At 41.5% G+C, this 25,118-nt stretch overlaps 4 protein-coding genes across 4 annotated transcripts; 2 read left to right on the top strand and 2 right to left on the bottom strand.

Annotated features, from left to right (window-relative positions):
- The first annotated feature begins 2,857 nt into the window (after positions 1-2,857).
- Positions 2,858-7,528, top strand: LOC139465236 (uncharacterized). Its single transcript, XM_071246909.1, has 3 exons — positions 2,858-3,106; positions 4,545-4,666; positions 6,166-7,528. Exons 1-3 carry the CDS (start codon positions 3,048-3,050, stop codon positions 6,906-6,908), a joined length of 924 nt encoding a protein of 307 aa, XP_071103010.1. The 5' UTR covers positions 2,858-3,047; the 3' UTR covers positions 6,909-7,528.
- Positions 7,529-9,631: 2,103 nt separating this feature from the next.
- Positions 9,632-11,547, top strand: LOC139465235 (uncharacterized). Its single transcript, XM_071246908.1, has 3 exons — positions 9,632-9,702; positions 10,118-10,236; positions 10,711-11,547. The coding sequence occupies exons 1-3, from the start codon at positions 9,674-9,676 to the stop codon at positions 11,451-11,453; spliced, it is 891 nt and encodes a 296-aa protein (XP_071103009.1). The 5' UTR covers positions 9,632-9,673; the 3' UTR covers positions 11,454-11,547.
- A 1,464-nt stretch (positions 11,548-13,011) lies between these two features.
- LOC139465234 (uncharacterized) lies at positions 13,012-16,521 on the bottom strand. The gene is made up of 3 exons (XM_071246906.1): positions 16,291-16,521; positions 15,038-15,150; positions 13,012-13,968 (listed from the first exon to the last, which is right to left on the bottom strand). Exons 1-3 carry the CDS (start codon positions 16,452-16,454, stop codon positions 13,226-13,228), a joined length of 1,020 nt encoding a protein of 339 aa, XP_071103007.1. The 5' UTR covers positions 16,455-16,521; the 3' UTR covers positions 13,012-13,225.
- A 2,557-nt stretch (positions 16,522-19,078) lies between these two features.
- Positions 19,079-23,237, bottom strand: LOC139465752 (uncharacterized). The gene is made up of 3 exons (XM_071247607.1): positions 22,972-23,237; positions 21,874-21,983; positions 19,079-19,879 (listed from the first exon to the last, which is right to left on the bottom strand). The coding sequence occupies exons 1-3, from the start codon at positions 23,130-23,132 to the stop codon at positions 19,134-19,136; spliced, it is 1,017 nt and encodes a 338-aa protein (XP_071103708.1). The 5' UTR covers positions 23,133-23,237; the 3' UTR covers positions 19,079-19,133.
- Between the last annotated feature and the right edge of the window lie 1,881 nt (positions 23,238-25,118).

Below are 25,118 nucleotides of genomic sequence, written 5' to 3'. Positions count from 1 at the left end.
GCAAATGGCTTCCGCACTAGGTATGCACCCGTCAGTTGGAAACGTATATCGTCCTCAATCACACCCGCAGATGGGGCAAGCACAGCTGTATGTTGACAACACGGCACACACAACTAGGCATTTATAGCAGGTGATATGTCCCATGTCTTCATTCTATTTCCTGGTCAGGGAATCAGCATTAACTCTTGGCACCAAGGCTTGCATCGGTCAAGCACTGGAGAGTACTTCCTGGTCAGTAGGTCTGGAGATTATATCCTATATATGGTAATAATTTAACACTTTGAACAAAGGGTGACAGTGGTCAAGCACTCCACATCTAAGAAAACGTACAACTTTATTGTTAACAGCGTCTTGTTTATTGCATGTAGCGACGTTTCATGTAGGTTCTTATACCGTCATCAAGCATCTGTATTGTTTGTTTGTTGTTTAACGCCGCACTCAGCAATATTCCAGCTATATGACGGCGGTCTGTAAATAATCGAGTCTGGACCAGACAATGCGCGCAGTGACTGACTGCATCCACCGTCCAAGTGCCCAGCATCCTATCCTGTTGGTGCTGGGGTCTTCATTATAAAAGAAAATCGAGCATCGATCCACGCAATTGGGATACGATGACATGCATCAACCAAGTCAGCGAGCCTGACTACCCGATCCCATTAGTCGCCTCTTACAAGCATAGTCGCCTTTTACAGCAAGCATGGGTTGCTGAAGACTTATTCTACCCCGGATCTCCAGGGTTATCAAGCATCTATTATCCACATCTGGAGATCATAACCTGGTCAATAGTTCGAGGTACACGGGGTGTGAACAAGGGGAAGACAACTCTGGAGATGAAGCTGGGGACTATAAGTGACCAGGCAACAGACCTTGGAGTGTTTAGACCTGATTCCAATCAGATGTGTTATCTAAACGGTTGTTGTGAGGTGTGGTGAAATGGGGCTTAACGTTGTATCCAAGATTATTGCGCTTGTACTACCCCGGATTGATGCCGACTTATAGTGCTAGACCACTGAGATACCATGTCGCAGTTTAAGATGGATACCCCACTCAGACACAATTTTCTGACTCCGGGCCGACCAGTCCTTGTTTTAGCCCCTTAACGCCGAGCGCCAGGCAGGGTAACAACAAATACCATCCTTAACGTCTTTTGGATTTAACCCCGGACCTTCCGCTCTCCGGGGGACGCTCTACCACTAGACCACGGAGGCTGTCAAACAGTTGTGGACCCGCAGACGAACTTGTATTGTGTATGCCGAATACGTCACTAATAACAACAAACCCGAAGTGTGATACATACCAACTTCAGATGTATCCCATAATTGTATTTTTGTGTTGTAATCTTAGCTTCACAGTGTAAACTAGTGTTCAGTGGCTTGCATTCTCACTCAAATTTAGTTAATAGATCCTTCTTAACAGCTATAAACCTTTCCAGCTTGTTTTCCTGTCCACACAAGGACTGCTTCTAGTGTCAGGATACTGTTTTTGATGCTGCCTACATGTACATGTTGTTTTGGCCATAAGAATGATATGAATTAAGAGTAAACTAGGAATATGGCAAAATAATATTTCCATTTTCGTCAGATTATGTTTACAGGTAAAGTTAGTTAATTTTTCAATTTTCAACCAAAATTCATTTTTTATAGAAAATTTACATTCCCAGTATACGTGAAGTAAACTCACAGATACAGGTCGCTATATGGCTAAAATAATGCCGATGCGACGTTAAATTCTATCCTCAAATAGAGCAAGCGCCATTTCAATTAACTTCCGGCAGTTAGCCACTTATGATTGGTGTGTTTTACTCCAGTATCCCATTCCGCAATCTCCCCTATTTCAGTGCAGACTCGGTAACAGGTGGTCCATTCATCTATGGGAAATTAACCTATGGTCACGGGTTCGAGTTCCCGTTTACCATCATTAGGTTCCAGATCGGGGGTAGAATAGGTCTTCAGCAACCCATGCTTGCCGTAACAGGCGACTGTGCTTGTGGTAAGAGGCCACTAACGGGATCGGGTGGTCAGGTTCGCTGACTTGGTTGATGCATGTTGTATCATGATGTCAATCACTGGATTGTCTGTTTCTGATTGGCGCGGTCCACTGCGGTGTTAAACTACAAATAAACAAACAAACAAACATTAGGTTCCAAGGATTGTCAGCAACATACCTGTGCTCTTGGGTTTCACCACAGCGGTAAACGTCTTCGGAATTTTCAACGACATGATGAAGACACGCCGTGATACAACTGGAATACTGTAACAGTTTAAAGCAGCGTTAAACTAAACTTGCTCACGAGCAATGTACATGTAGGTTTCTGGGTGGGTATATATGTATCTATGTATGTATCTTTGCGTTTCTGCGTGGTTTATTTTGCAAATTAGTGTTTACATTTTTTTCTGTCTGCTTGCTTCTTGTGTCATTGTTTGTTTATTCGTGTATAGTATGTTGTAGAAATCACAGCTGATGCATGAGATGGAACGAACTGGTGTCAATTGTTTTTACTTCGATCTTAATTTTTCTAATTATTTCTTATGCTAGAGAGCTGGATATCATCATGCAGTATTTCAAATATTAACATCCGTTGTGAAAAAAAAGAAAAAAAAAGAAAGAAAAAGTATCATATAAATATAATGTTGAACTACCACAAGCCAATGATTCGAACCCTAGCTACAAGATTCTTGACCGGATAAAGCTCTCTGATAGCTCTAATCAGGATTACCTCCCTTGTGATTGCGGTCACCAAGCTCCTTCCCAGCGCGTGTGACACCTTCGTTACACTCTCGGTATAGAGAGCTCCGGGAGCGTACTATCGCTGTGAGGAGCTTGTGCGGTCATATGTCTAAACATTCTGAATAAGCAGAGTGATTCAGCGATATTAGAAGCAGTGATCACTGTCGGCCACAACGCAGCTGACGTAAGATTACATCAGTTTATCAAGTCTGTCCGGCGCTTCGACAGGTGTATGTCGTAGTCTCTCTCAAACCAGTAAACCTTCGATCGTACGATAGTCACGTGATCGCTTCCATATCGTCTGCAAAACACACAGGATCATGGCAGATCAGGGGTCGGAGTCCAAAGCGCCAGATAGGAACAGTGACATCAAACCCAGGTATGGCTGGACACACGATACCCGTTTTACCTGTTTAACGTTCTGTCCTACCTCACAATTGAGTAGAATGTCGTATTTCAGTACTCTTCATCGGGAGGGGGGACTGACCCCCCTGACCCCCTGGCTACGGCACTGATGTGGAAAGGGATCTGTGCCAAAATTTCATCAAACTAATCGCTGCACTTGTCCGTTTTGTGTCCCCCCGAGACACCCAGAGCAGTGCCTTCGAAGTTCTATTGTCGTAATGCCATCGAACTGAATCGCAGATTTGATTTCTATAATATTCGCTTGTATTTCTTCTTCTCGTCGAGCATGCGTGTACTCTAAACAAGGACACGGTACATATAGGATAAACATGGCTAAATAGAACGTGTAATTGAGTAAGGAATGCGACAATACAATGTGTATACCTTTGCATCATTTCTAAACGAATTGAAGTAGAAGTCTAGGTGTTCAATAACAAGAAGAGAAATTTTGAAAATTATTTATGAAATGTTGACTAACGAATGAGTGAGTATAATTTTAGGCCGCTTTTAGTAATATTCCACCAATCTCACGACTGGGACACCAGAAATGCACTTCACACATTGTACCAATGTTGGGAATCAAACCCGCGCCTTCTGCGTGACGAGCGAACGCTTAACCAGGCTACCCCACCGCCCCTGTTGCATAACGACTGTTTGCATGAAGGAAAATACAATATGGCATTATGAAGAGCTTTTTGTAAATTTGGCACAGATTCGGTCCTTACTCGATAAGTGTTGTCTTTTTTCCCTAAATTTAACACACGAAACAACATTTACTTTAATTCTCTTATTTATGCATTTCAAAAGCCAGCTTAGCTCTAAGGCCTCAGCCGCAGATGTTGTACACAACACGAACTCCTGCATATATGGTATATATGCAAAATCGTAACTGGCGGTAACGCTCTGCAGTAGATCTAGTTGTCGGATAGTAAAATCAGAGAATAAACATATGGCTACGATTCCGGAGCCGACTCCCGTATAACCTGTCCCATTTTAAGAGGGCACCTGTGACTGAGGGTTGCCTCCCTTACCTGTACAAGGATCTCCTGGTGGCGAATTCGAATCCAAGATTAGCCTTTATTTCGATCGTTTATCAGTCAGCACCAGTGCTTCATTAAACAACAAACACAATTTTGTGATGCCAGGACCCTATATCATGGTCGCTATATGCCTGAAATAATGCCAATGCGACGTTACATTTTAACTCAACTCACTCACCCCTATATCAGGGCTCGATTGCCAGATTCTAACTTGAATTGATCCTTGGTTTGTAAAGCACGTGGCCAGAGCTGGTGGGTCGAGATTTTCGTTACTGATATTGATGACAAAATGTCAAAGGCGCATTAAACACAACTCATTGATTCACTCACCTTACTCACATCTACTAACCTGTATTTACACTGTGTTTCCAGACCCTTCCGGGCCAAGTACCAGCATCTGGTTGACATGGGATATAGTTTAACAGTAAACCAGGAAGAATCTCTTGCAGTGGTGGAGGCCCCTGGACCTTCTTATGAGTCATTTGACGTCTATGGTAAAAAATATATTAAATGAAAGCAATACATTGATAAATAGATTATGATATATAGATTTGTCACTTCAGGACACCTTTTGTAACTGAAAGAAGCTGGAATTTGTTGGGTTTTGTTACGGCTTGTCCAGAGAAAACAAATTCATCTTCCTAATCCCGAGACAAAATCATCTTTTCCAGCTCTTCTTGGAACAAGAGATTCCCGAAATAACAAATTACTTGTTCTTCGGATTTTGTCCCCAAAGTGACGAGATACAAATGGCATCATTTGCTGCTGTTTCAACCCGTTTCAATCCCCCACATAGGTACATATTGTGAGGCCCGTTTCTGGTGTCCCGCTGATATTGCAAGAATATTGCTGAAGGCGGCGTAAATCCATACCCACGCGAGGTTTTATGGTGCTAGCTCACTGAGATATCATGCAGCAGTTTAACAGTGATACTCCACTCAGATACAGCATACTGACTAACGGGCGACCAGTAATGCTGAGCGAAAGGCAGGGTAACAAGTACCATCTTCAAACGTTGTTTAATATGACGCAGACGGGGATCGACCTTCTACTCTCTTGGCGGACGATCTTTCGAGTAGACAACGGAGACCGTCTATTCTGAGAGGGCTGAAATGATGTCCCTTGTGGCAATGTCAGGATAGAATGTAGTACCAATGCTTGTCGTAAGACTCGACCAAACGGAAGCATGGATTGCTACAGTATCATTCGTCACAACTATCTCCTTTCCGTAACCTGCAAGAAGACTCATCCCCCCCTATCAATGAATGTTATGTGCGAAAATAAGACAAACCAATCTTCAAGCACTTCGATCAAAGAATCCCTCAGGAATAATTTTTGATTTTATACATGTTTTGCATCTAAACATATACCCATGTTTCAGGTAAATGTGTTCAATCATACTGTATAGATACCGTAAGTCCCGATGTGTTTTAAATAGCATCTGGAAATATACGTGAATCATTACGTAACAATTCTTTTGAGTTGACAATTCTTTTAACTATGCCCGTTTGCGCTTAGACAGAACCCAGTCCCAAAATGGCCAAGAGAGGGACACGAGTCAATATACGGCTTGTCTCGGTCACGAATGCTACTAACGGAATGAGAAGTGTTCTATTGTGTGTCATCCTACGAATTACATATTTACTCCCTGACGTAATTACCAACAGGCCGCTGTGATGTTGCTTAAATGATGCTCGTAAGACAAATCTCTTCACAGTGAAGGCGACTATGCTTGCCATGAGAGGCGACTAACGGGATCGGGTGGTCAGGTTCGCTGACTTGGTTGATGCATGTCATCGATCCCATTTGCGTGGATCGATGCTTATGATATTAATCACTGGATTGTCTGGTTCAGACTCAATTATTTACAGACCTGCCGTCATATAGCTGGAATATTGCTGAGTGAAGCATTCAACAACAAACAAACCAGCCAACCAACCATTACAATGAAAACATTTAACACATATTTGATTATGATGTTTTGTCTTTGTAGGAAACTGTAAGATTTGGAGCATCATGAGACTCATGGGCGCCTGCAGGTACTTTGCCTATCATTATCCCTTAGATAAGACAGGACACTCTTTCATGGACTATGGCTCAATGACAGATGGCATGTTCACATTCATGGCGTCCTCTGAGTTTGAAGTTGAAAAGTCCATGTATGATACTCAAGTTTCAAAATGGCCGCTCAAGGTCAACGTACAGCTCGGGTACATCGGGAAGTCTTCCACCAACTCCGTCAGCAGTTTAGTTGTACCTTCTTCGGGTGAGATATTGGTAAGAAATATCAACCAGATCGTTGCCATTGACAAGGAAACACGCAAACCGACGCCATTCCCGTCATGGTGGAAGGAGAAACATGGCGAGAAAGCGGTCAGAAAGGAACCACTGATTATACAGAAGCTATCCAAGCCTGACAACGCACACACCTACACCTTGCGTGTGTCGTGGAGCGAAACGGACATGTACAATCACGTCAACTGGGCGTCCTATGTGGTGTACTCCATTGATGCCCTCCATCACGGGATAAAGGAGGGCAAGTTGAAAGGCATGGACAAGGAGGTGGTCAAGAAAGGAATACAGAGGATGCGGATGGCTTACTTTGGTGAATGTGTCGAAGGAGACCAGTTGACGGTTTACTTCTGGGAGGTTGAAGACCAGCCTAGAACTGTATATTTTGACATATTAAAGGATGGAGTTTCCGTCTATCAAAATACATTAACTTACCACCAGTAGGAAAAGTATTTGTTAATCCATCACCCTGTTTAGAAGCAGACTCGTCAAGATCAACACTTCATTATAAAGAATGTACACAGCATACCATGGGCGGCAGTAAATAATGATTGCATCCGATGAATGAAAACCTATTCAACCAGAGAGGCATTTTAATCTTTTATACCCAAATTTGCTTAATGTTTCTAGGTTTGTCAGCACTATGCTAGTGCAAGTGGGTATCACCAAAGCTGTAAACGTCTGTGCAACATCACAACCTTCATTTAGCTGACACGCCCTGGTATAACTGAAATACTGTTCCAAGCGGCGTTATAAAACTTCCTCACTAATATTCAAAAGAACATTAACTTAATTTATTCAACCTCAATTAAAGCAGTTTCCTTTCTGTTCTCAATGCCCCTGTTCATATGACCTGACCGTCTTTTTAAGTGAGTTCAAATCTAACGTTGTATCGTCAGTATTTCAGCCATATAGGGCGACGAGCCGTTTATTTAATGTTTGACTGGACAATAGCCATATTTGAAAGGCTGAGGTTCTTAAATACCATTTAATTATTTATTGATGAAAGAGTCGAGATATGAAATCATACTATCCATTTGAAATTATATGTTTTTACTCATGTTGCCAACTATTTATTTTGATTCAATAAAGTGAAAATTATGTAATAATGCATTTTGACTTTGTCCATGTAGAAGCATTCAACTGAAGGAATTACTGTTTTACTTGGTATGTTCTGTTGGGAAAGGAGTCGCTTATAGTGATATGCCTCATTAGTATCGCTATGCACAGCGTCCTTGTTACAAACAACAAGATATACCATAGTACAGGGGAATGGGTGCGTCCCATCATTTGACACTTGGGGTGAAAATTAGGTTTGTGTATGAAAACAATATTTTTGTCTCAGTTGTTCAACAACACAAATGATAGCTGGACATGCTGATTGTGGTGACCAATGTGTTGAAAGTAATAAAAAATAATTTGAACACCACCTTTCTGAAACTGGCCGACAAATTCTACCTGATGGCTACCGCTAAACAAAGGCTTCATATACTTATAATGCAATGTGGCAGCAGAGGTTGAATATCTAAGACTTACGATTGTAACGAATACCTGACTCCATATCATAGAGACTACCCTACAAAGTATTACTTTTCCTTGTTTTAAAACGTAAATATGCTCTAATTATATTATATTGTGTGGGGTCAAATGCCGAAACTCGTGAAAATCCAGGGGTAGAACAGATCCCTCGCATAAGTAAATAAAACCGGATGGTCAAGCTCTGTCACATGCCTTAATATGTTTCATAACTTAAATCGTACTCTACAAAAGTATTTATTTTGTCCCCTTATACAAGTACATTTTGTCATGTTTTGTACATGTTGTACGAGGCATCTTAATGAATCTGAGCCCCGTGAAGGTCCGGGTTAGAATGAGTCTTCGGTAACCAATGCTAGCCGTAAAAGGCGACTATGCTTGTAAGATGCGACTAACCGGATCGGGTGGTCAGGCTCGCTGACTTGGTTGATGCTTGTCATAGTAACCCAATTACGTGGATCGATGCTCATGATATCGATCACTGGATTGTCTGGTCCAGATTTGATATTTACAGACCGCCGTCATATAGCTGGAATATTAAACAACAAACAAACAATAACGCTGGATGTTTACGTCGTGCATATTTATCCGCATGTTACCCCGACGGTTACCGTTCTTATCCGTTGGCATTATCCTGCCGAGCAACCTACTTATTATATGATAAAGAATGTTATAAATACAATGTTTATTCCTAATACACATATTTTTCCCCCAAAACACACGAGCGTTATAACCTCCATTATATTAGAGGACAGTAGAGACTTTGACGTGTTGAACTTAAAATCAAAGAATTAGAAATTGACCTTGCAATTTAGAATTGATGTTTAAACATTGTGGCCTAAAAGGATGAAAGCGGACATTGGAAAAAAATTGTAAATTTATATGAAGGTAAATGTTTCGCGTTTTGCATTTGTACAAAATCTACTTACAGTCGGGTGTTCACGTCGAGTATACAATCACTACACCGCCCTATAGTCAGCTCTACAACAAGCCAATGACGTCAAATATAACGCGATATACTTAATTCATAATAAACACTCACGTGGTGTTCATGTCATATTTTATCAAATGAAAACGTCGCCCAATATGTTCCACAACGTTTCATATTGACTATTACAATTATATCCTAAATGTTAATTAATAACGTGTTTGTCGAACAATGATATTTGTAACATCTGTTGAGAACGTTAGCGTTTCCCTTTCTCTACCTGCCTGTCGTTCATCTACTATCTGTACAAACCAGCCGATGCCGCGGTTCCCTCGGAATATAATTCTGAAATCGGTATGTTATTTTTCTCTATGGCAATATAACATCATGTCGGGACTACCCATACCCTTCAGTTGGATATTAGTGTCTTTAACCGATTTATTCGTACGGTAAGGACATTGTTGGAAGACAAGGGTTGGTGGACCTTAAAAAACGAAAAGTTGTAGGTTGGAAAGGTAGGCTCCACGGTCTGTTGTCCCTTTTATAGCGAGACGTTGTAGGTTGTGACACTGTCTCCGTGTATTTGGTAATGCTTAATGTTAGAATGATTTACTTCATAATAATTGAGTTTGTCATCAGTGGTGGACTTGACTCAGGTACGACTGTCAATTTACCCGAGCACGGTTCCCCTTTAAACATTATAGACGAACAGTGCAGCTGAGGAAGTCATCAGCTGACGACCAACATGGAAAGAAGGAACAGCGTGGAAGCCAGGTAAGAGCAAGAAGGGCTATGAGACAATTGACCGTTTACTTCTCATCATTCAACCTCGAAAGATTTAACACGGGCTATTCCGAACGCCTGTTACGGGCTTTACGACTGAATCCAAACAGTCTGGACCATCTACTAGCCAATCCACCTTTAGTTCAGTTTTCAGTTTTGAGTCGAGAATTTTGCGAAATGTGTTTCGAGGTGTAGTCGACAGTTTGAAACTAGTGCCGTAAAGCACAAGAACGCTGCCTTCTGATTGGCTAACGTTGACTCGTGTCAGTCATTGCATTGGTCGGTCAAAGTTTGCATTAAATGACCTCTCAATTTAATGTCCCCTGATTTCAAATAAAAAGATGTTGGTTACCACGTGCACATTGCATGTAATTTAATATGCCTACACTCTTTTTTTTAAATACAGACTGTTTGCCCCATTCCGTCACCTAGAGAGAATGGGATACAGGTTAAGACTTTGGGAGGACGAGGCGCTTGCTGTTGTAGACGTTCCGGGTCCATCTGACGACGCCTTTGACGTCGACGGTAATACGATTGATTAAGTAATAATAATAATAATATGATGATGATGATATTGTGCATCAAATCCTCATATTTAATCCGCAACATTGTTACCCCAATCAATGGATCAGTGCTCTCAGTCTTCATTCTCAGCTCCCTGGGGAGTATACAACCCGTCCTGCCTGTAGTGGAAGTAATGGCGTTTGGCCTTGGTCCACACACACACACACACACACACACACACACACACACACACACAATACATTTACTGAAGGGCCATATATGCGCATATTTGAGGGTTGTCTGGACAATTATAAGGGATAGGCAGGAACAGTTGACATTGGTCTAAACATGGTGGCACGTGGTGTTATGTTCATGTGCAACTGGCTTTATCTTACTTGAATCTGGAAGAGGAACATAAACACCAGATTACAGTATCAAAAGTATTGAGTTCTAGTTTATGTGGTTTATCTGATGATATTATTTTTTCCATTTCAGGAAACTGCCATGTGTGGAGTATTGTAAAGGTAGTAGGTGCAGCTATGCATTTTGCACACAATTGTCCTCTTGACGAAAGGGGGCGCTCCTTCTTGGACTACGGAAAACTAACCGATGGATTGTACACGTTTATGGCTTCCTCATCCTTTGACTTTGCGAGATCCATGTATGATCCCGATGTGTCAAAATGGCCGCTCAAGGTCAATGTACAGCTCGGGTACATCGGGAAGTCTTCTACCAATTTCGTCAGTAATGTAGTTGTACCATCATCGGGTGAGATATTGGTGAGAAACATCAACCAGTTGGTTGCCATCGACAAGGAAACGCGCAAACCGACGCCATTCCCGTCATGGTGGAAGGAGAAACATGGCGAGAAAGCGGTCAGAAAGGAACCACTGATTATACAGAAGCTCTCCAAGCCTGACAACGCACACACATACACCTTGCGTGTGTCGTGGAGCGAAACGGACATGTACAATCACGTCAACTGGGCGTCCTATGTGGTGTACTCCATTGATGCCCTCCATCATGGGATAAAGGAGGGCAAGTTGAAAGGCATGGACAAGGAGGTGGTCAAGAAAGGAATACAGAGGATGCGGATGGCTTACTTTGGTGAATGTGTCGAAGGAGACCAGTTGACAGTTTACTTCTGGGAGGTGGAAGACCAACCTAGAACTGTATATTTTGACATAGAAAAGTTTGGAGTATCCGTCTTTCAAAATACATTAACATACCATCAGTAGGAGTGTTTGCCGAAAAAACATTGACATAGCTCCAGTGGGAGAAATCATTGTAAGTGCATAGACATGTGAATGGGATGTGGAGAACTAAATGTATGGGACTTTAGTTCTGCAATTTGTCACAAGATTTATATGTGTAACATATGAATGTTTATAAAATAAATGAGAGAGTGAGTATGGTTTTTTGGCCGCTTTTAGCAATATCCCAGCAAAATCACGGCGGGGGACACCAGAAAGTGGCTTCACACATTGTATCCATGTGGGAAATCGAACCCGGACCTTCGGCGTGACGAGCGAACGCTTTAACCGCTAGCCTACCCCACCGCCCTAATATGATAGATGAGAACGTGCACCTGTTCATGATATTTAATAAAAGGTATATTGGTTGGTTGATATCAGGTAATGGATATTTGTTCAGGTATTGTGGTGTCGTTATTGACATGTGTTATCATTAATTTTGCACTAATGGTTTCTCGAAATGGACGTCGGTCATTTAATTGGATATTTGGATGTGGGGGTGTCTCACCTCATTCATGATCTCTTATCTGACAACAATATGTATGCAAACATCATTACATGCTGCATAAAACATATATGCAATATCAATTATTCTTTGTCATAGTTTCGGTTAAAGTAAATGTGCTTGTAGGGCAAGGCGAAATTGGGTTTTAAATCGCATTCAAAATTGTTGCAGTAATATAGCAGCGTGCATGCACGTGTGCGTGTGACTGCTTGTACTAGTCCGAAGTTTGACGGTTTTATAGTGCTAGCACGGAGATACCATGCCGCAGTTTACGGATACCACCACAGATACACAATATACTGACTCCGAGCCGAAATCCTTGTTTTATTCCCTGAGGAACCGACCATTCGATACTCGGGGTTGGGGGTGAGGGGTATTTTTTATCAAGATTAGATATTTTTCAGCGACAGCTACAAAATGAGACATTATTTTCTGTAAAACTATGAGCCTGAAGCATTATTATTTCTTTCAAAAACTTTCGGGACGATGTATGTTTTTCGATAAAATCCCAGGACCCACCAGAATATCCAATGGTTGGTTCCTTAATGCCAGGCAGGGTAACATGTACCAGTTTGTAACCTCTTTTGGTTTGACCACGGAGGCGGTCAAATGTGCTGATTCTTACACATCACCGTCGTATAGATGTACAGCTAAAGGTGGAACAGGCTAGTGGGGGGGGGGGGGGGGGGGGGGGATTAATTGAAGGGTTAGTTCAGCTTTCTGGCTTTTCCCTTCTGCGTGTAGTTTTTATTGATATCCCTTCGTTTGACAGTTCCCACTGTACTTCATAGCAAAATATTCGTTGGCATTCTGGTTTAGTATAGGTCGGTGGTCAGGACCAATGACTTGGTTGATCGCGTGTCATCGAACCCCGACAGCGAGTGTCGTTTCTCAAAATATCAATCACTGGATTGTCTGGTCCAAGCTCCAATTTACAGGCCATCACCATATATCTGGAATATTGCCGAGTGTAAGGTTAAACAACAAACAACCTAAAAAAAGACTTCTGTATTGATGTTATAATAAACTGTCTGAGATTCCAAAAAGTGTTACCTTTGTTGAAGCTTTGGTCTATCTGGATTAAAGGAGCTGCCAATCATGATATTTGTAACCAATACTTAATCTGATGCTCTTTAACGTTGTTGACCCCAGCTTTGAAATTTAGAAACGTTTCTGGATCAGACTGTACCCTTATCAAACCTAGTCTATTGACAGCTGACACTTCGAGATTTAAAATCGGAATGTAGAATCCTCAATCGTGATAAACAAACGTGCTTTGGAATATAGTCTGGCCCAATTTCTGAATATCGAAATGTACAGTTCTGTCATCCTGGTCCGACGCCCACACCCCAATAGTAAGCTCATCGTTCTCTAAACTTTCTCCCATGTAAGTGTTCCTCATGGACTTGATACCACGCTTTACAACGTCCTTGGTCAGGGCTCCCAAACAACCTTTCTCTATAGCATAATGCAAAGCGTTGATGCAGAAGTACGCATAGTATGCGTAGTTGGTATGATTGTGATTATCAGTGTGCATCCAAGCAACCTTGACATTGTACTGCACAGCGCCACCTGGCCGTTCAATTTTTGGAACTATCAGTGGATGTTTCAAAATGGCGGATCCGCCATGTTTCTCCCGCCACCAATCCGGAAGTGGTTTGGGTCGTCTTCTTGTTTTATCCATGCCAACAAGATGGTTGATGTTTCTGAAGATCGTCTGTCCGGTTGATGGAACAATGATGGAACCTACTGAACTGAAGGATGACTTGCCAACATACCCGAGCTGATATAAAACATCTAAGGGGTTCTTGGGTACAGATATGTCATACAACTCCCTTTCTGTAACGAACTCGGATGATGCTGCAAACCCCAGTCTGTCCGAGGTGAGTTCAGAGTAGTCGAATACCGTCCTTCCAGACACATCCAGGGGACAATGAGAGGCAAATATTCTTGCTATGGTGACAAATCGCATCAGGCTCGGCATTGAGGGATTTCCTGCATAAGAGAAGTCTTGTTAATACATTTTAGTCGAGCCAAGTGTGTCCACTTGCCTATATCAAAGCCTAGTTTCTACCCTTGCATATCAAGCCCACTTGTTTTGGCTCTTGTAAATAAACGTAAACGCGATATCCCATCATATCGCTGTGCTCAGGTCGTATGGCTTCACAAACATGGCGACAACCATAGATGACGACCTTTTCGATCAGATAACGAAAACATTCGCGATTTCACCACGAACAGACAAACAAAGGATGTTGATTTTCTGAAACGTTCTCTGATTGGACTATCGGTATATGCTCGGTCCAATCATAATTAGCACTGAAAACTGAAAAGTGGGCTTGATGTGGCTAGGGTGGAAACGAGACTTTGATAATTAGTGGACGCTCTTTCCTCGGAAAGATGTCATGAAAAGAAATGAACATAAGAAACCTTTATACGACCACAAACAAAACTAATTAGGCGTCCATACACCATGGGTGAAAGGAATTTTAAAGACGCTTAAAAGCTTTGAACAGTATTTAGGTTATATTGCGGCATTTCTTTGTAACTTTGTAAAATCCAAGAGCACTGACAAACAGAGAATCATTATCAGGCTGTATCATGTCTGATTCGTAAATCCTGTCGCACGCACGCACTCAAACTCTAATAGCTCTTTTGCTTAAAGTGAGGTCAAAGGGAGTTCAACCTTGCGTTCAAGAATATTTCACTTATACAGTAACGTGCATGTTTCTACTAGTTCTGACTAATGCTGGTTTTATAGCGCTAGTCCACTGAGATACAATGTCGCAGTTTAACATAGGCACACCTCTCACACACATCATACTGACTCCGAGCCGACCGGTCCTTGAGAGCGCCAGGCAGGGTAACAACAAGTACCATCTTTCAAAGAATTTTGGTATAACGCGGTCGGGGATCGAACCACCGACCTCCGCTCTCCAGGCAGACACTCTATCCACTGCACGAGGGAGGATGTAGGTTGGTTATGGACTCACTTTGTTGAATCACAAACATTAATCTAATACTAGAAAAATACTAATACATGCGACACAAACACTTTATTTACCATCTCTGTCCATGGATTCAAGTGAAAAGCCTGGAGTGTGTACGACTGACCGGGTCTCCGTCTTGTCCACTGTCTGACTGTACCCCATATTCGTCATGCTGGCCAAGAAGCGGCTGTAATGATTGAGTGAATTGTGTTTTACGCCACAGTCGGACCAACTATATCATGATGACCTGTACATAATCGAGTCTGGGCCTTGCAACAAGTAGGTGATAGCATGAAGATTGAAAGAGTATGGTCTTACGCCGCTTTTAGCAATATTCCGACAGCATCACGTCGGAAACGGGCTTTACACATTGTAACCACATGGGGAATCGAACTCGGCGTGATGCGCGACCGCTTTAACCGCTAGGCTATCCCACCGCCCCGCATGAAGAATGATCCAGGCTGCCAGGTCATTGAAATCATCATTAATTTTCTAATTAGCACTGGATGATTGATATCTTGTTTACCTGAATTCTAAAGGTTTGGTGCAGGTTATACTCAGGGCTATAGCTGACTTCCGTTATGTTGAGAGAATGTCTTTGGTTTAACGCCGCTTTCAACAGTTTTTCAGGGTTTTTTAGTGTGGAGGCCAAGGACCTTGGGTATGATACTTACAAAATCTTGAATCATAACCAGGAATTATTAGGGATTCGAGTTGCATAATATTAGAGACATAAATTCAATACAATAATACATAATAAAATTTCATTTCTAAAAATCTGAAAATATACATAGGATATGTAAGGTAGAAAATAAATGGATAATCTTGTCAAGTATTTACAACAATGTAAACAACATCAAAGATTGTATTAATCGGTATTGCAGCAATTTGGCAGATTAGGTCTCATTACGCCAAACGCAATTTCGCGATCATGTGACCGACCTCTCGTCCCATGGAAAAGCCGTATATCGTGTAAACTTCAAATTAAAAAATTATTGCCAGATAAAAATAAGACCTTAGCCCAAAAACATACCATTCGACATTTGAGAGAATTAATTAAAGGTACCCTTCCAAGTTCTCCATACAACATGTATAAAGCCGTACTTTTCTTAATGGGAAGTAATTTTCAACCCCAACGTTCTGCCAAACCCGAAGGAATTAACATTTAATGGAGCTTCACGGACATACGGAAACTAAGGGGGGTAACTCTAATCTCCAGTGCTTGCAACCAGTTGACCTAAACAAAGGGGCACCGACAAACTCCAGTTTTACCACTGTTAATAACAAACCAAGAAACGTGTACTCTTTTCCTGAACGAACAACTAACCTGGACATAAGTCCTGAAATGACACGATCACTCTGTTCCGGTGACTTGTATGTACTCCAATGTCGCCTCAGATACGAACACGGTTGATAAAGAACAGAACATCTGAAAAGCGTCGGCAGTGGAAGGAGCCGATAGATGCCGGCTGTGGTGTGAGTGGGAAACATCACAATAACTTCTCCTGATCAAGGTTTAATCAGTCAAACTATTTGTCGTGGCTTGTCAGCGCAACTACTTCCCTGTGTTCTACACGGACATGGTCAGGGAAATGATGCGCTACCTTTGACTGGTTTCCTGTCTTGGTGCACGGATCGAGTGAGTCGGCGAAGCACCCGTCCAAGTTTTGTGTGTTTGTTGTTTAACGCCGCACTCGGCAATATTCCAGGAATATGTAAATGTTTAAGTTATTAATTAATAACACGACACCAAGGCCTATACGAAAAAGTTGCCGATAACTACTGAATTCCTGAGGGCGGTACTCATCAAGCATTATCAAATCGAATTAGTTTTATTTATTTATTCAATAATGAATAAATGCATTTTATAATGTGTGAGAATGGTTTTACGTCGCTTATAGCAATATTCCACAAATATCAAGGCGGGGGACACCAGAAATTGGCTAACATATTGTACCCATGTCGGGAATCGAACCCGGGTCTTCAGCGTGACGAGCGACCGCTTCAACCACTGGGCTACCCGACCGCCTCAAATGCATTTTTAAAAATATGATTAACATGGTATTAATGGTATATATGTATTCACATATGCGTCAGGGAAAATTGAATGTCGATTGTTGATATAAATACTTTAGAGTGAGTGAGTGAGTATTGATTAACGCCGCTATTAGCAATATTCCAGCAATATCACGGCGGGGGACACCAGAAATGGGCTTCAGACATTGTACCCATGTCTGGAATCGAACCCGGGTCTTCGGCGTGACGATCGAACGCTTTAACCACTAGGCTAATGCTACTAACTTTGATGGGGCGGTCGGGTAGCCTAGTGGTTAAAGCGTTCGATCGTCACGCCGAAGACCCGGGTTCGATTCCAGACATGGGTACAATGTCTGAAGCCCATTTCTGGTGTCCCCCGCCGTGATATTGCTGGAATATTGCTAAAAGCGGCGTAAAACCATACTCACTTACTCACTCACTAATTTTGTTGAAGATATTGCATCTCATTTTTTTATGTTCGGCGTGTTATTTTTGAACTTTCTTGTCGCTTTACATGCATTGAAGGGAAATAGTGCAATGGCAGTTTGTCGAACAATAAACATACTTGTTGACCTCTCGTATCGTGTCACGATTCGAAAAGGGAGTTAACTCTTACTGGTTTACACTTACGCGACACACTAATATATTTTAACGTTACAACTTTCAAGTCCACTATTTGTGGTACCCCTAGCGGTATGTGAACACTGAGTGATAAACTGAAATATGGTCGTTTTTCAAAGATCTTGAATTCTCTTATTACACCCGTAGCTTAACCGTAGTGTTTATATTAACTCGATATTAGTTGAAAATTTTATGTACGCTTTTAAATTATTTTCTGAAACATGATTTTGTAACAGAAACTGGTCAAAATAGCACACAATTAAAATATGTATGATCAAACCTACTTGCGAGTATTATCACAATTATTATCTTTTATATGTGCTTCTATATGTGGATATTCCTTTGTTTAATCTTCACTTTAATAATAAACTTAATGATGTATGTAAAACATGTAAATTATACAAAGCACAATAAAATCATCCTTCTTTTGAACCTGTCCACTTTCAATTTCCCGCGGCGGCATGTCAACAGTTAGGTTAAAAAGACACCGTCACGACAGTCGTCGGACGAACAGGCCAATATGTAGTTAACATATTATAATCTTTGGTACCCTTATCAAAGGGTAATGTGTCAAGAAAGCATTATCAGGAACACGGTTGTGAACTTTAGCACAATAGTGCCGAAGTCTAATCAATACTTATACGAATCTGCCAATTTCAGAAACTTAAAATGTGACACAAACAGTATGTTACTATAAACAACTCTTTCACTATACTCCCGAAAAATCTTGAATAATATAATTATGCTTCGGACTGTTCAAAATAATATCACACACACGCACGCTCACACACACACACACACACACACACACACACACACACAGGGTTGGTTGGTTCGTTGGTTTGTCGTTTAACGCCGCACTCGGCAATATTCCAGCTATATGACGACGGTATGTAAATAATTGAGTCTGGACCAGACAATCCAGTGATTAATATCATGACTTGAGCATCGATCTACGCAAATGGGATACGAGGACATGCATCAACCAAGTCATCGAGCCTAACCATCCGATCCCGTTAGTCGCCTCTTACGGCAAGCATAGTCGCCATAGTCTTACAAAAGACCTATTCTGTACACGGGTCCGTAGATATTGAGATATAGAGGATAGATAAGACGTTACTGTATTGTTGAAACAGTAATACTGCATTTCAACCTGATTTGACAACAACATTTCATTTTGTCGTTAACCTTTACTGGAGAAAAACATAACGATAAATTATTTTGACTGCGCCATGACATCCCTAGCCTGACTTTCTTTGTGGATTGGTCAACAAACGTTGTGACCTTGACCTTTCTCTCAGTCGCCCAATACAGGGTGGTGAATGTGTTTGTTTTATACTTCATCAAATTACATTTCTGGTAATAAACTGAATAATAACTCGCTTCATATTTGACATCAAGTTTATGTCCTGAGAAAAGTAATATTTAATTTGCCCGAGACATACATCTATTTCCATCAATACAAATTATCACTCATGGCAAATAGGATCACCCAAACACCAAAAACATCATTCAGTCATCATGATATACAAACGTGCTTTGGAATATTGACTGGCCCAATTTCTGAATATCGAAATGTACAGTTCTGTCATCTTGGTCTGACGACCAAACCTCAATAGTAAGCTCTTCGTTCTCTAAACTCTCTCCTATGTAAGTGTTCCTCATGGACTTGATACCACGCTTTACAACGTCCTTGGTCAGGGCTCCCAAACAACCTTTCTCTATAGCATAATGCAAAGCGTCGATGCAGAAGTCAACATAGGTGGTGTAGTTAGTATGATTGTAATTGTCAGTGTGCGTCCAAGCAACCTTGACTTTGTATTGAACAGCGTCAGTGGGTCTTTGCAGTCTTGGAACTATCAGAGGATCCTTAAAGATGGCGGATCCGCCATGTTTCTCCCGCCACCAATCCGGAAGTGGTTTGGGTCGTCTGCTTGTTTTATCCATTCCAACAAGATGATTGGTGTTTCTGAGGATCGTCTGTCCGGTTGAAGGAACAACGATGGATGCTACAGTACTGAGGGATGACTTGCCAACATACCCGAGTTGATACAAAACATCTAAGGGACTCTTGGGTACAGATGTATCATACATTGCCTTTTCTGATATCACCTCTGACGAAGCCACGAATGTCAGTCTGTCGGAGGTGAGTTGTGCGTAGTCAAACATCGTCCTTCCAGTCTCATCAAGAGGAACGTGGGTGGCAAATATTCTTGCTGTTGTTGCAAATCTCATAAGACTCGGCATTGAGGGGTTTCCTGCAAAACAAAGTTTCCGTCTTAACCTATTCATTAAAAAGAAAGTAAAGCCAGCATAGGAACTTTGAAGATTTTAATACTTTAGGACACACTTAATCATAATTTCTTCACCAAAATTAAATTTTACGAAAAACGGAAATAGCGTAAACCGGAGGGTTAAAACGACAGGCATTATCGTCCCCCAAACGAAAAATTCCGCCACTTTGGGGATTCCCTTTAGTGGGGTTAAACCGTGTACCCGGTCTTTGACGCGCTGCGCAATGTCAACAATCATGACGATCTGGCTTCTGCTTCGGTGAGTGAGTATGATTTTACGCCGCTGGTAGAATTACTCCAGCAATATCACGGCGGGGGACACCAGAAATGGGCTTCACACATTGCACTAATGTGGGGACTCGAACCCGGGTCTTTGGTGAGACTAGCGAAGGCTTAAACCACCAGGCTACCCCACAGCCCCCTTCTGCTTCGGATTCTATAATACATTACGGGTCTCATTGTTGTTCTTTTTGAAGGATTAGCAGAAATAGCAGAACCAGTACACGTATAATCACAAGATAGATGAACTAGGCAAACATATCAGCCAATGAAAACAGTTGTTACGCTGCACCGGTAGCTTTAGGCCACCCCCTGATGCCGATTTATAGTGCTAGCCCACTGAGATACCATGCCGCAGTTTAACATGAATACCCCACTCAGACACAGTATACTGACTCCGAGCTGTCCAGTCCTTGTTTTAGCCCCTTAATGCCGAAAGCCAGACAGGGTAACAACAAGTACAGCTCTTAACGTCCTTTGGTATGACACATCTTCCCGAGGCAAAGGAGTTAACTGACTATAAAAGTCCAGTTTCCACCCTTGCCGAACTAGGCTGGTAATATGGAGTTACGTTTTGTCTGGGCTAACGAGTCTATGCATAGTCCAATCAAAATCGAAATCCGGTTCGTAAACTGTCGTGCAGATTTCGATCGATTGCAGGTTTTGCAAAGCATGTGCATCGCCAATTCGTTGTCAGCAGATATTTTCCAAATCCTTTCATGTTTTTAATCAAGGTGTTCACGTGATTTGATGCATTTCGCGATGTAAGACCCGTTTTATCACAATACAGATCTTGATTATCGATCAGATCGTCCTGACTGGGCACCACCTTTTTGTGTGAAGCAAACGCAAGTGATACGAGAGGTGGAATCTGATTGGTCCATGGGAGAGGCTAAGAAGGGACATAATTGGTAATAGCCATTGGGGGCGCAACGGTCGAGCCCAGTAATTCAATCCTAGTTCGGCAAGGGTGGAAACTGGACTTTTAAAGTCAGTTAACTCTCTTGCCTCGGGAAGATGGGTATGACACGGCCGGGATCGAACCCCGGACCTTCCGCTCCCCGGTCCCCACTAGACCACGGAGGCGATCACCTTCATGTTGGAAATCGAGGTCACGAAGACCTAAGACATATCGCATCAGCTTCCTGATGATATTGAAACCAAGGATCATAATTGGAACGAATATGGCATTGGACACTACAAGCAAATCCTGGCACAGCTAAACGTTACAACTCTATTCAACGAAATACAGCACCTTAGACCAGTGGACAAATAATTCATCCTCGGCCAAATATGGAGTTTTGCTGAGATCGCTTTGTGAAATGGATTCCTGACCAGAATGATAGACATCAGATGGCCCTGAATGGGTAGAGTTTTGGGTTGGCTGTTATATCCTTGAGGATTTAAACCAGGCTTCCTTACCTTAATAATACTTGGTTCAAAATATGTCTATGTTCACCCAGAACAGAGTGGGTACCCAATAGGAATAGATGGTAAACAAGGTGGATTGTATACTCCTCGGGGAGCTGAGAATGAACATCGAGTGCACACTGATCCACTGACCTGGGTAATAATTGTCTGTGGACTATAAACATGATATCCAGCATGTACGCCATACAAACAGACTTTTATTATTATGACGAACAGGAATTTAAAAAAATAATTTTAAAAACCATTACCATCTCTGTCTATGGATTCATAAGACAACCCCGGCGTGTGTATCACTGACTCCTCCTCCGTCTCGGCAACTGTCAGGCGGTATACATCCTTCAGGTAAGCCAGGTAGCGTCTATAACAGGATTCAAGTCACACTGTTAAAAATGAATTAAAAAAATAGTGAGTTTGGTTTTTACGCTTTTTGCCGTGTTTCAGTTAGTTCAAGGCGTGTCAGCTTGATGGGGAGGAAAGCCCACGGTTTGATTGTTTGTTTATTTATTTCTTGTTTAACGCCGCACTCGGCAATATTCCAGCTATATGACGGCGGTCTGTAAATAGTCGAGTCTGGACCAGACAATCCAGTGATTGACATGATGAGCATCGATCTACGCAGTTGGGATACGATGACATGCATCAACCCATTCAGCGAGCTTGACAACCCGATCCCGTTAGTCGCTCCTTACAAGCGTGGTTTGCTAAAGACCAAATCTAACCCAGAACTTCACGGGTCGAAACCATCGGTAACCCAATTCCGTTTCATATACGTTTTCAAGGCCTAAAGGCCTGCTAGCTGGAGTGTGCTTCTGACAGACCAAGGATCAGTACTATGGCGAATGTGGGATTCGAACCGACAACCGGCGGATCATGACACAACCACGGAACGCAATTCCGCACAGCGAAAATGACACAATATTAAGAAAAAAGATATGCTATGAGCATATCAGATTATAACTTTGTGGCTAAATAAGTCACGTCAATTATCTATTGAAAGCCATGATCTAGTGACCCACTTTGGCCTGAACAGTTGGGTTATTTGGTTTATCGGGAGTAGACCACTCCAGTTGTATTTAATTTATCAAAACTGAATACCGGCCAAGGTTGTAAGATACCAGACTTAATTAATCATTCACGGGAAACGCATTGTTGAATCAAGTCCGGGTCAATGGGTTAAACAATAGGTAAACAGTAAAATACATGGAGAAAGATAGCAATATATAACACGAAGCAATCACAGGGAGGTAACTCTCATTTCGACTGATTTCGACCTTTGACCAGTTTATTAATCACAACACAAGCTTTCCACAGGCCTGTGAAGCCTTCCTATGTCTGTATTTACTTACCTCGTAATTGGCCCGGGAGTGAAACTATTCTTTTCTGACGATTCTCCTGCGCTGAAGTGTCGCCCTATACTCGGACAGTGTAGATCTAGCTTGCCATAACCACATCTCAAAATCCTCTGCAGAGCGTGTCGGCGGACAGACGATGTTCGAGTTGAAAACATTCCGGTCAATAACTTGAGAGAATCCGCAGTGTGAGTAATCAACACGTGCGTGTGATTATAAACACCCTAAACCCAAAGTCTCCCTTGGGGTGAAAGAAAAGCTGAAGGGGTGGTAAACGTATATATACGGTTGTGAAAGCGACTCGCTCAAACAACCTGACACAACAAGGGAGGTAACTCTTGATTGTTGATATAATCCCTCGTGATATTAATTATTATTCTTATTCATTATTTTCCCCTCGTGATGTATCCAATTATCAAAAAAAAACTTATGACCTGTATAATAACCTTTAACGTTTATGTTTGGTCTAGGCTGATTATAACACCTAGAATTTATTGTCGGAGAATTAGCTCGAGATCGCACACCTTTAAACAACCAAGAGAAGCATCTATTAGTGGTCGTTATACGGTATATCACATCAGTCACTCACATATAACAATAAAACTTAAGCAAAAGCACAATCAGAGGCAATTAAAGTACTCCGACAAATATGAATTAAGAGTTACAATATAAACCATACTGACAATGAATCATTCAAAAAGTGCATTTTAAAACAATGAAACGAAGACAATTTTACATTTGGTTGAAAATAAATACACCGTGATATAGCGCATTTGAGACAATATATTGTTAATAGATAAGACAGTTCAGTAAGACACGTGCTACATGTGTTTCCAGTTACTAAAATAATCTTACATGGTCTTTGAAATTTATGAAGAACGGAATGATAGGCTTTACTTTGATACAACACTACAGAGTACACATTGAACCGAATGATAAGAATACACAAATATTAATATATCATTTCAATCTGTTAGTTGAATAATATGTCCACATCTTTTATATCAAAACTACAGTTAATTATCAGAAAACATATGCAGAACGGCATGTCATTGGATGGGTACAATGTATACATAAATAGAGCTTAACAATACTGAACATGTCGCAATGAATGAGCAGCTGATCAAAACAAGTATTGTGTGCGCTCACGCGTTTTGGGTGAACAGTATAGTTAAATCGCTTAATAAGTACATTGTTTATACATTAATTACACCAAGGGTAGTTTGAATCATTTGAAATGAGTGAGTGAGTGAGTATGGTTTTTACGCCGCTTTTAGCAATATTCCAGCAATATCATGGCGGGGGTCACCAGAAATGGGCTTCACACATTGTACCCATGTCGGGAATCGAACCCGTGTCTTCGGCGTGACGAGCGATCGCTTTAACCACTTGGCTACACGACCGCCCCCATTTGAAATGAACGCACAGTCTTCATTTTAAGGTACATTCATTTACATACACTTTGATTGCAAACATGCAATACAATATAAAATTGACAACACACAAACAAGAGCGACTTCGCTTCCACGAGGCTGATTATATGTTATTTATACAGTAATATTAATATACACCATATCGTTAGATTATTTGTAGTGCTACAAGATCTAAGCTAACTATAATAATAACTTCAGTGGTATACTTAATCAATGCCTATGTTTAAAATGATTATATTCAATCAACAAACAACATGGAAAGCAATAGAAAACAGGAAAATAGGAATATAGTTTAAGGACATACAATATATATCAAGTGAACATGTCTTACCTTAAAATAGCCCAGAGAAGCATCTGTTAGTGGCCAGTCTTTATTCGGTGTTTCTCATCAGTGAGGTACCCCCGACTGACTGACTGACTGACTGACTGATATAGGAGATTTTACGTGCGCTTTCCGACTGTAGCGTATTTCGCACACGGTCCTGGCCGGGCCATTTAGTGTATTCCGAAAAGGGTGAAAGCGGTGTGTGCAACCCAAGAGGGGGCTTTTAGGGGTTGCTTATATTGAATTTTTGGAATTTTTAAATTTGGAATAAATGCCGAAGTGGGTGGAGGAGGGAACTGAGGGAGCCGGGTGAGGTGGGTGTTTGTATGTTTATTGGATTTTTAGAGGGACCCCCTAAAAAGGCCGTTACTTATACCACTGATGCT

This window comes from Haliotis cracherodii, unplaced genomic scaffold (assembly GCF_022045235.1).
Source record: "Haliotis cracherodii isolate W230 unplaced genomic scaffold, xgHalCrac1.p SCAF_18, whole genome shotgun sequence".
NCBI classification, from domain to species: Eukaryota; Metazoa; Mollusca; class Gastropoda; order Lepetellida; family Haliotidae; genus Haliotis; species Haliotis cracherodii.
This window is presented reverse-complemented; position numbering and strand designations above follow the sequence as displayed.

Excerpts from the sequence above, each read along its gene's own strand:
- LOC139465236 (XM_071246909.1), top strand. The coding sequence starts at position 3,048 with ATGGCAGATCAGGGGTCGGAGTCCAAAGCGCCAGATAGGAACAGTGAC. Across the intron at positions 3,107-4,544 it reads AACAGTGACATCAAACCCAG|ACCCTTCCGGGCCAAGTACC; the intron begins GTATGGCTGGAC and ends CTGTGTTTCCAG. Across the intron at positions 4,667-6,165 it reads TGAGTCATTTGACGTCTATG|GAAACTGTAAGATTTGGAGC; the intron begins GTAAAAAATATA and ends TTGTCTTTGTAG.
- LOC139465235 (XM_071246908.1), top strand. The coding sequence starts at position 9,674 with ATGGAAAGAAGGAACAGCGTGGAAGCCAG. Across the intron at positions 9,703-10,117 it reads AGGAACAGCGTGGAAGCCAG|ACTGTTTGCCCCATTCCGTC; the intron begins GTAAGAGCAAGA and ends TTTTAAATACAG. Across the intron at positions 10,237-10,710 it reads CGACGCCTTTGACGTCGACG|GAAACTGCCATGTGTGGAGT; the intron begins GTAATACGATTG and ends TTTCCATTTCAG.
- LOC139465234 (XM_071246906.1), bottom strand. The coding sequence starts at position 16,454 with ATGTTTCCCACTCACACCACAGCCGGCATCTATCGGCTCCTTCCACTG. Across the intron at positions 15,151-16,290 it reads ATTTCAGGACTTATGTCCAG|CCGCTTCTTGGCCAGCATGA; the intron begins GTTAGTTGTTCG and ends CAATCATTACAG. Across the intron at positions 13,969-15,037 it reads TGAATCCATGGACAGAGATG|GAAATCCCTCAATGCCGAGC; the intron begins GTAAATAAAGTG and ends TCTCTTATGCAG.
- LOC139465752 (XM_071247607.1), bottom strand. The coding sequence starts at position 23,132 with ATGTTTTCAACTCGAACATCGTCTGTCCGCCGACACGCTCTGCAGAGG. Across the intron at positions 21,984-22,971 it reads ACTCCCGGGCCAATTACGAG|ACGCTACCTGGCTTACCTGA; the intron begins GTAAGTAAATAC and ends ATCCTGTTATAG. Across the intron at positions 19,880-21,873 it reads TGAATCCATAGACAGAGATG|GAAACCCCTCAATGCCGAGT; the intron begins GTAATGGTTTTT and ends TTTGTTTTGCAG.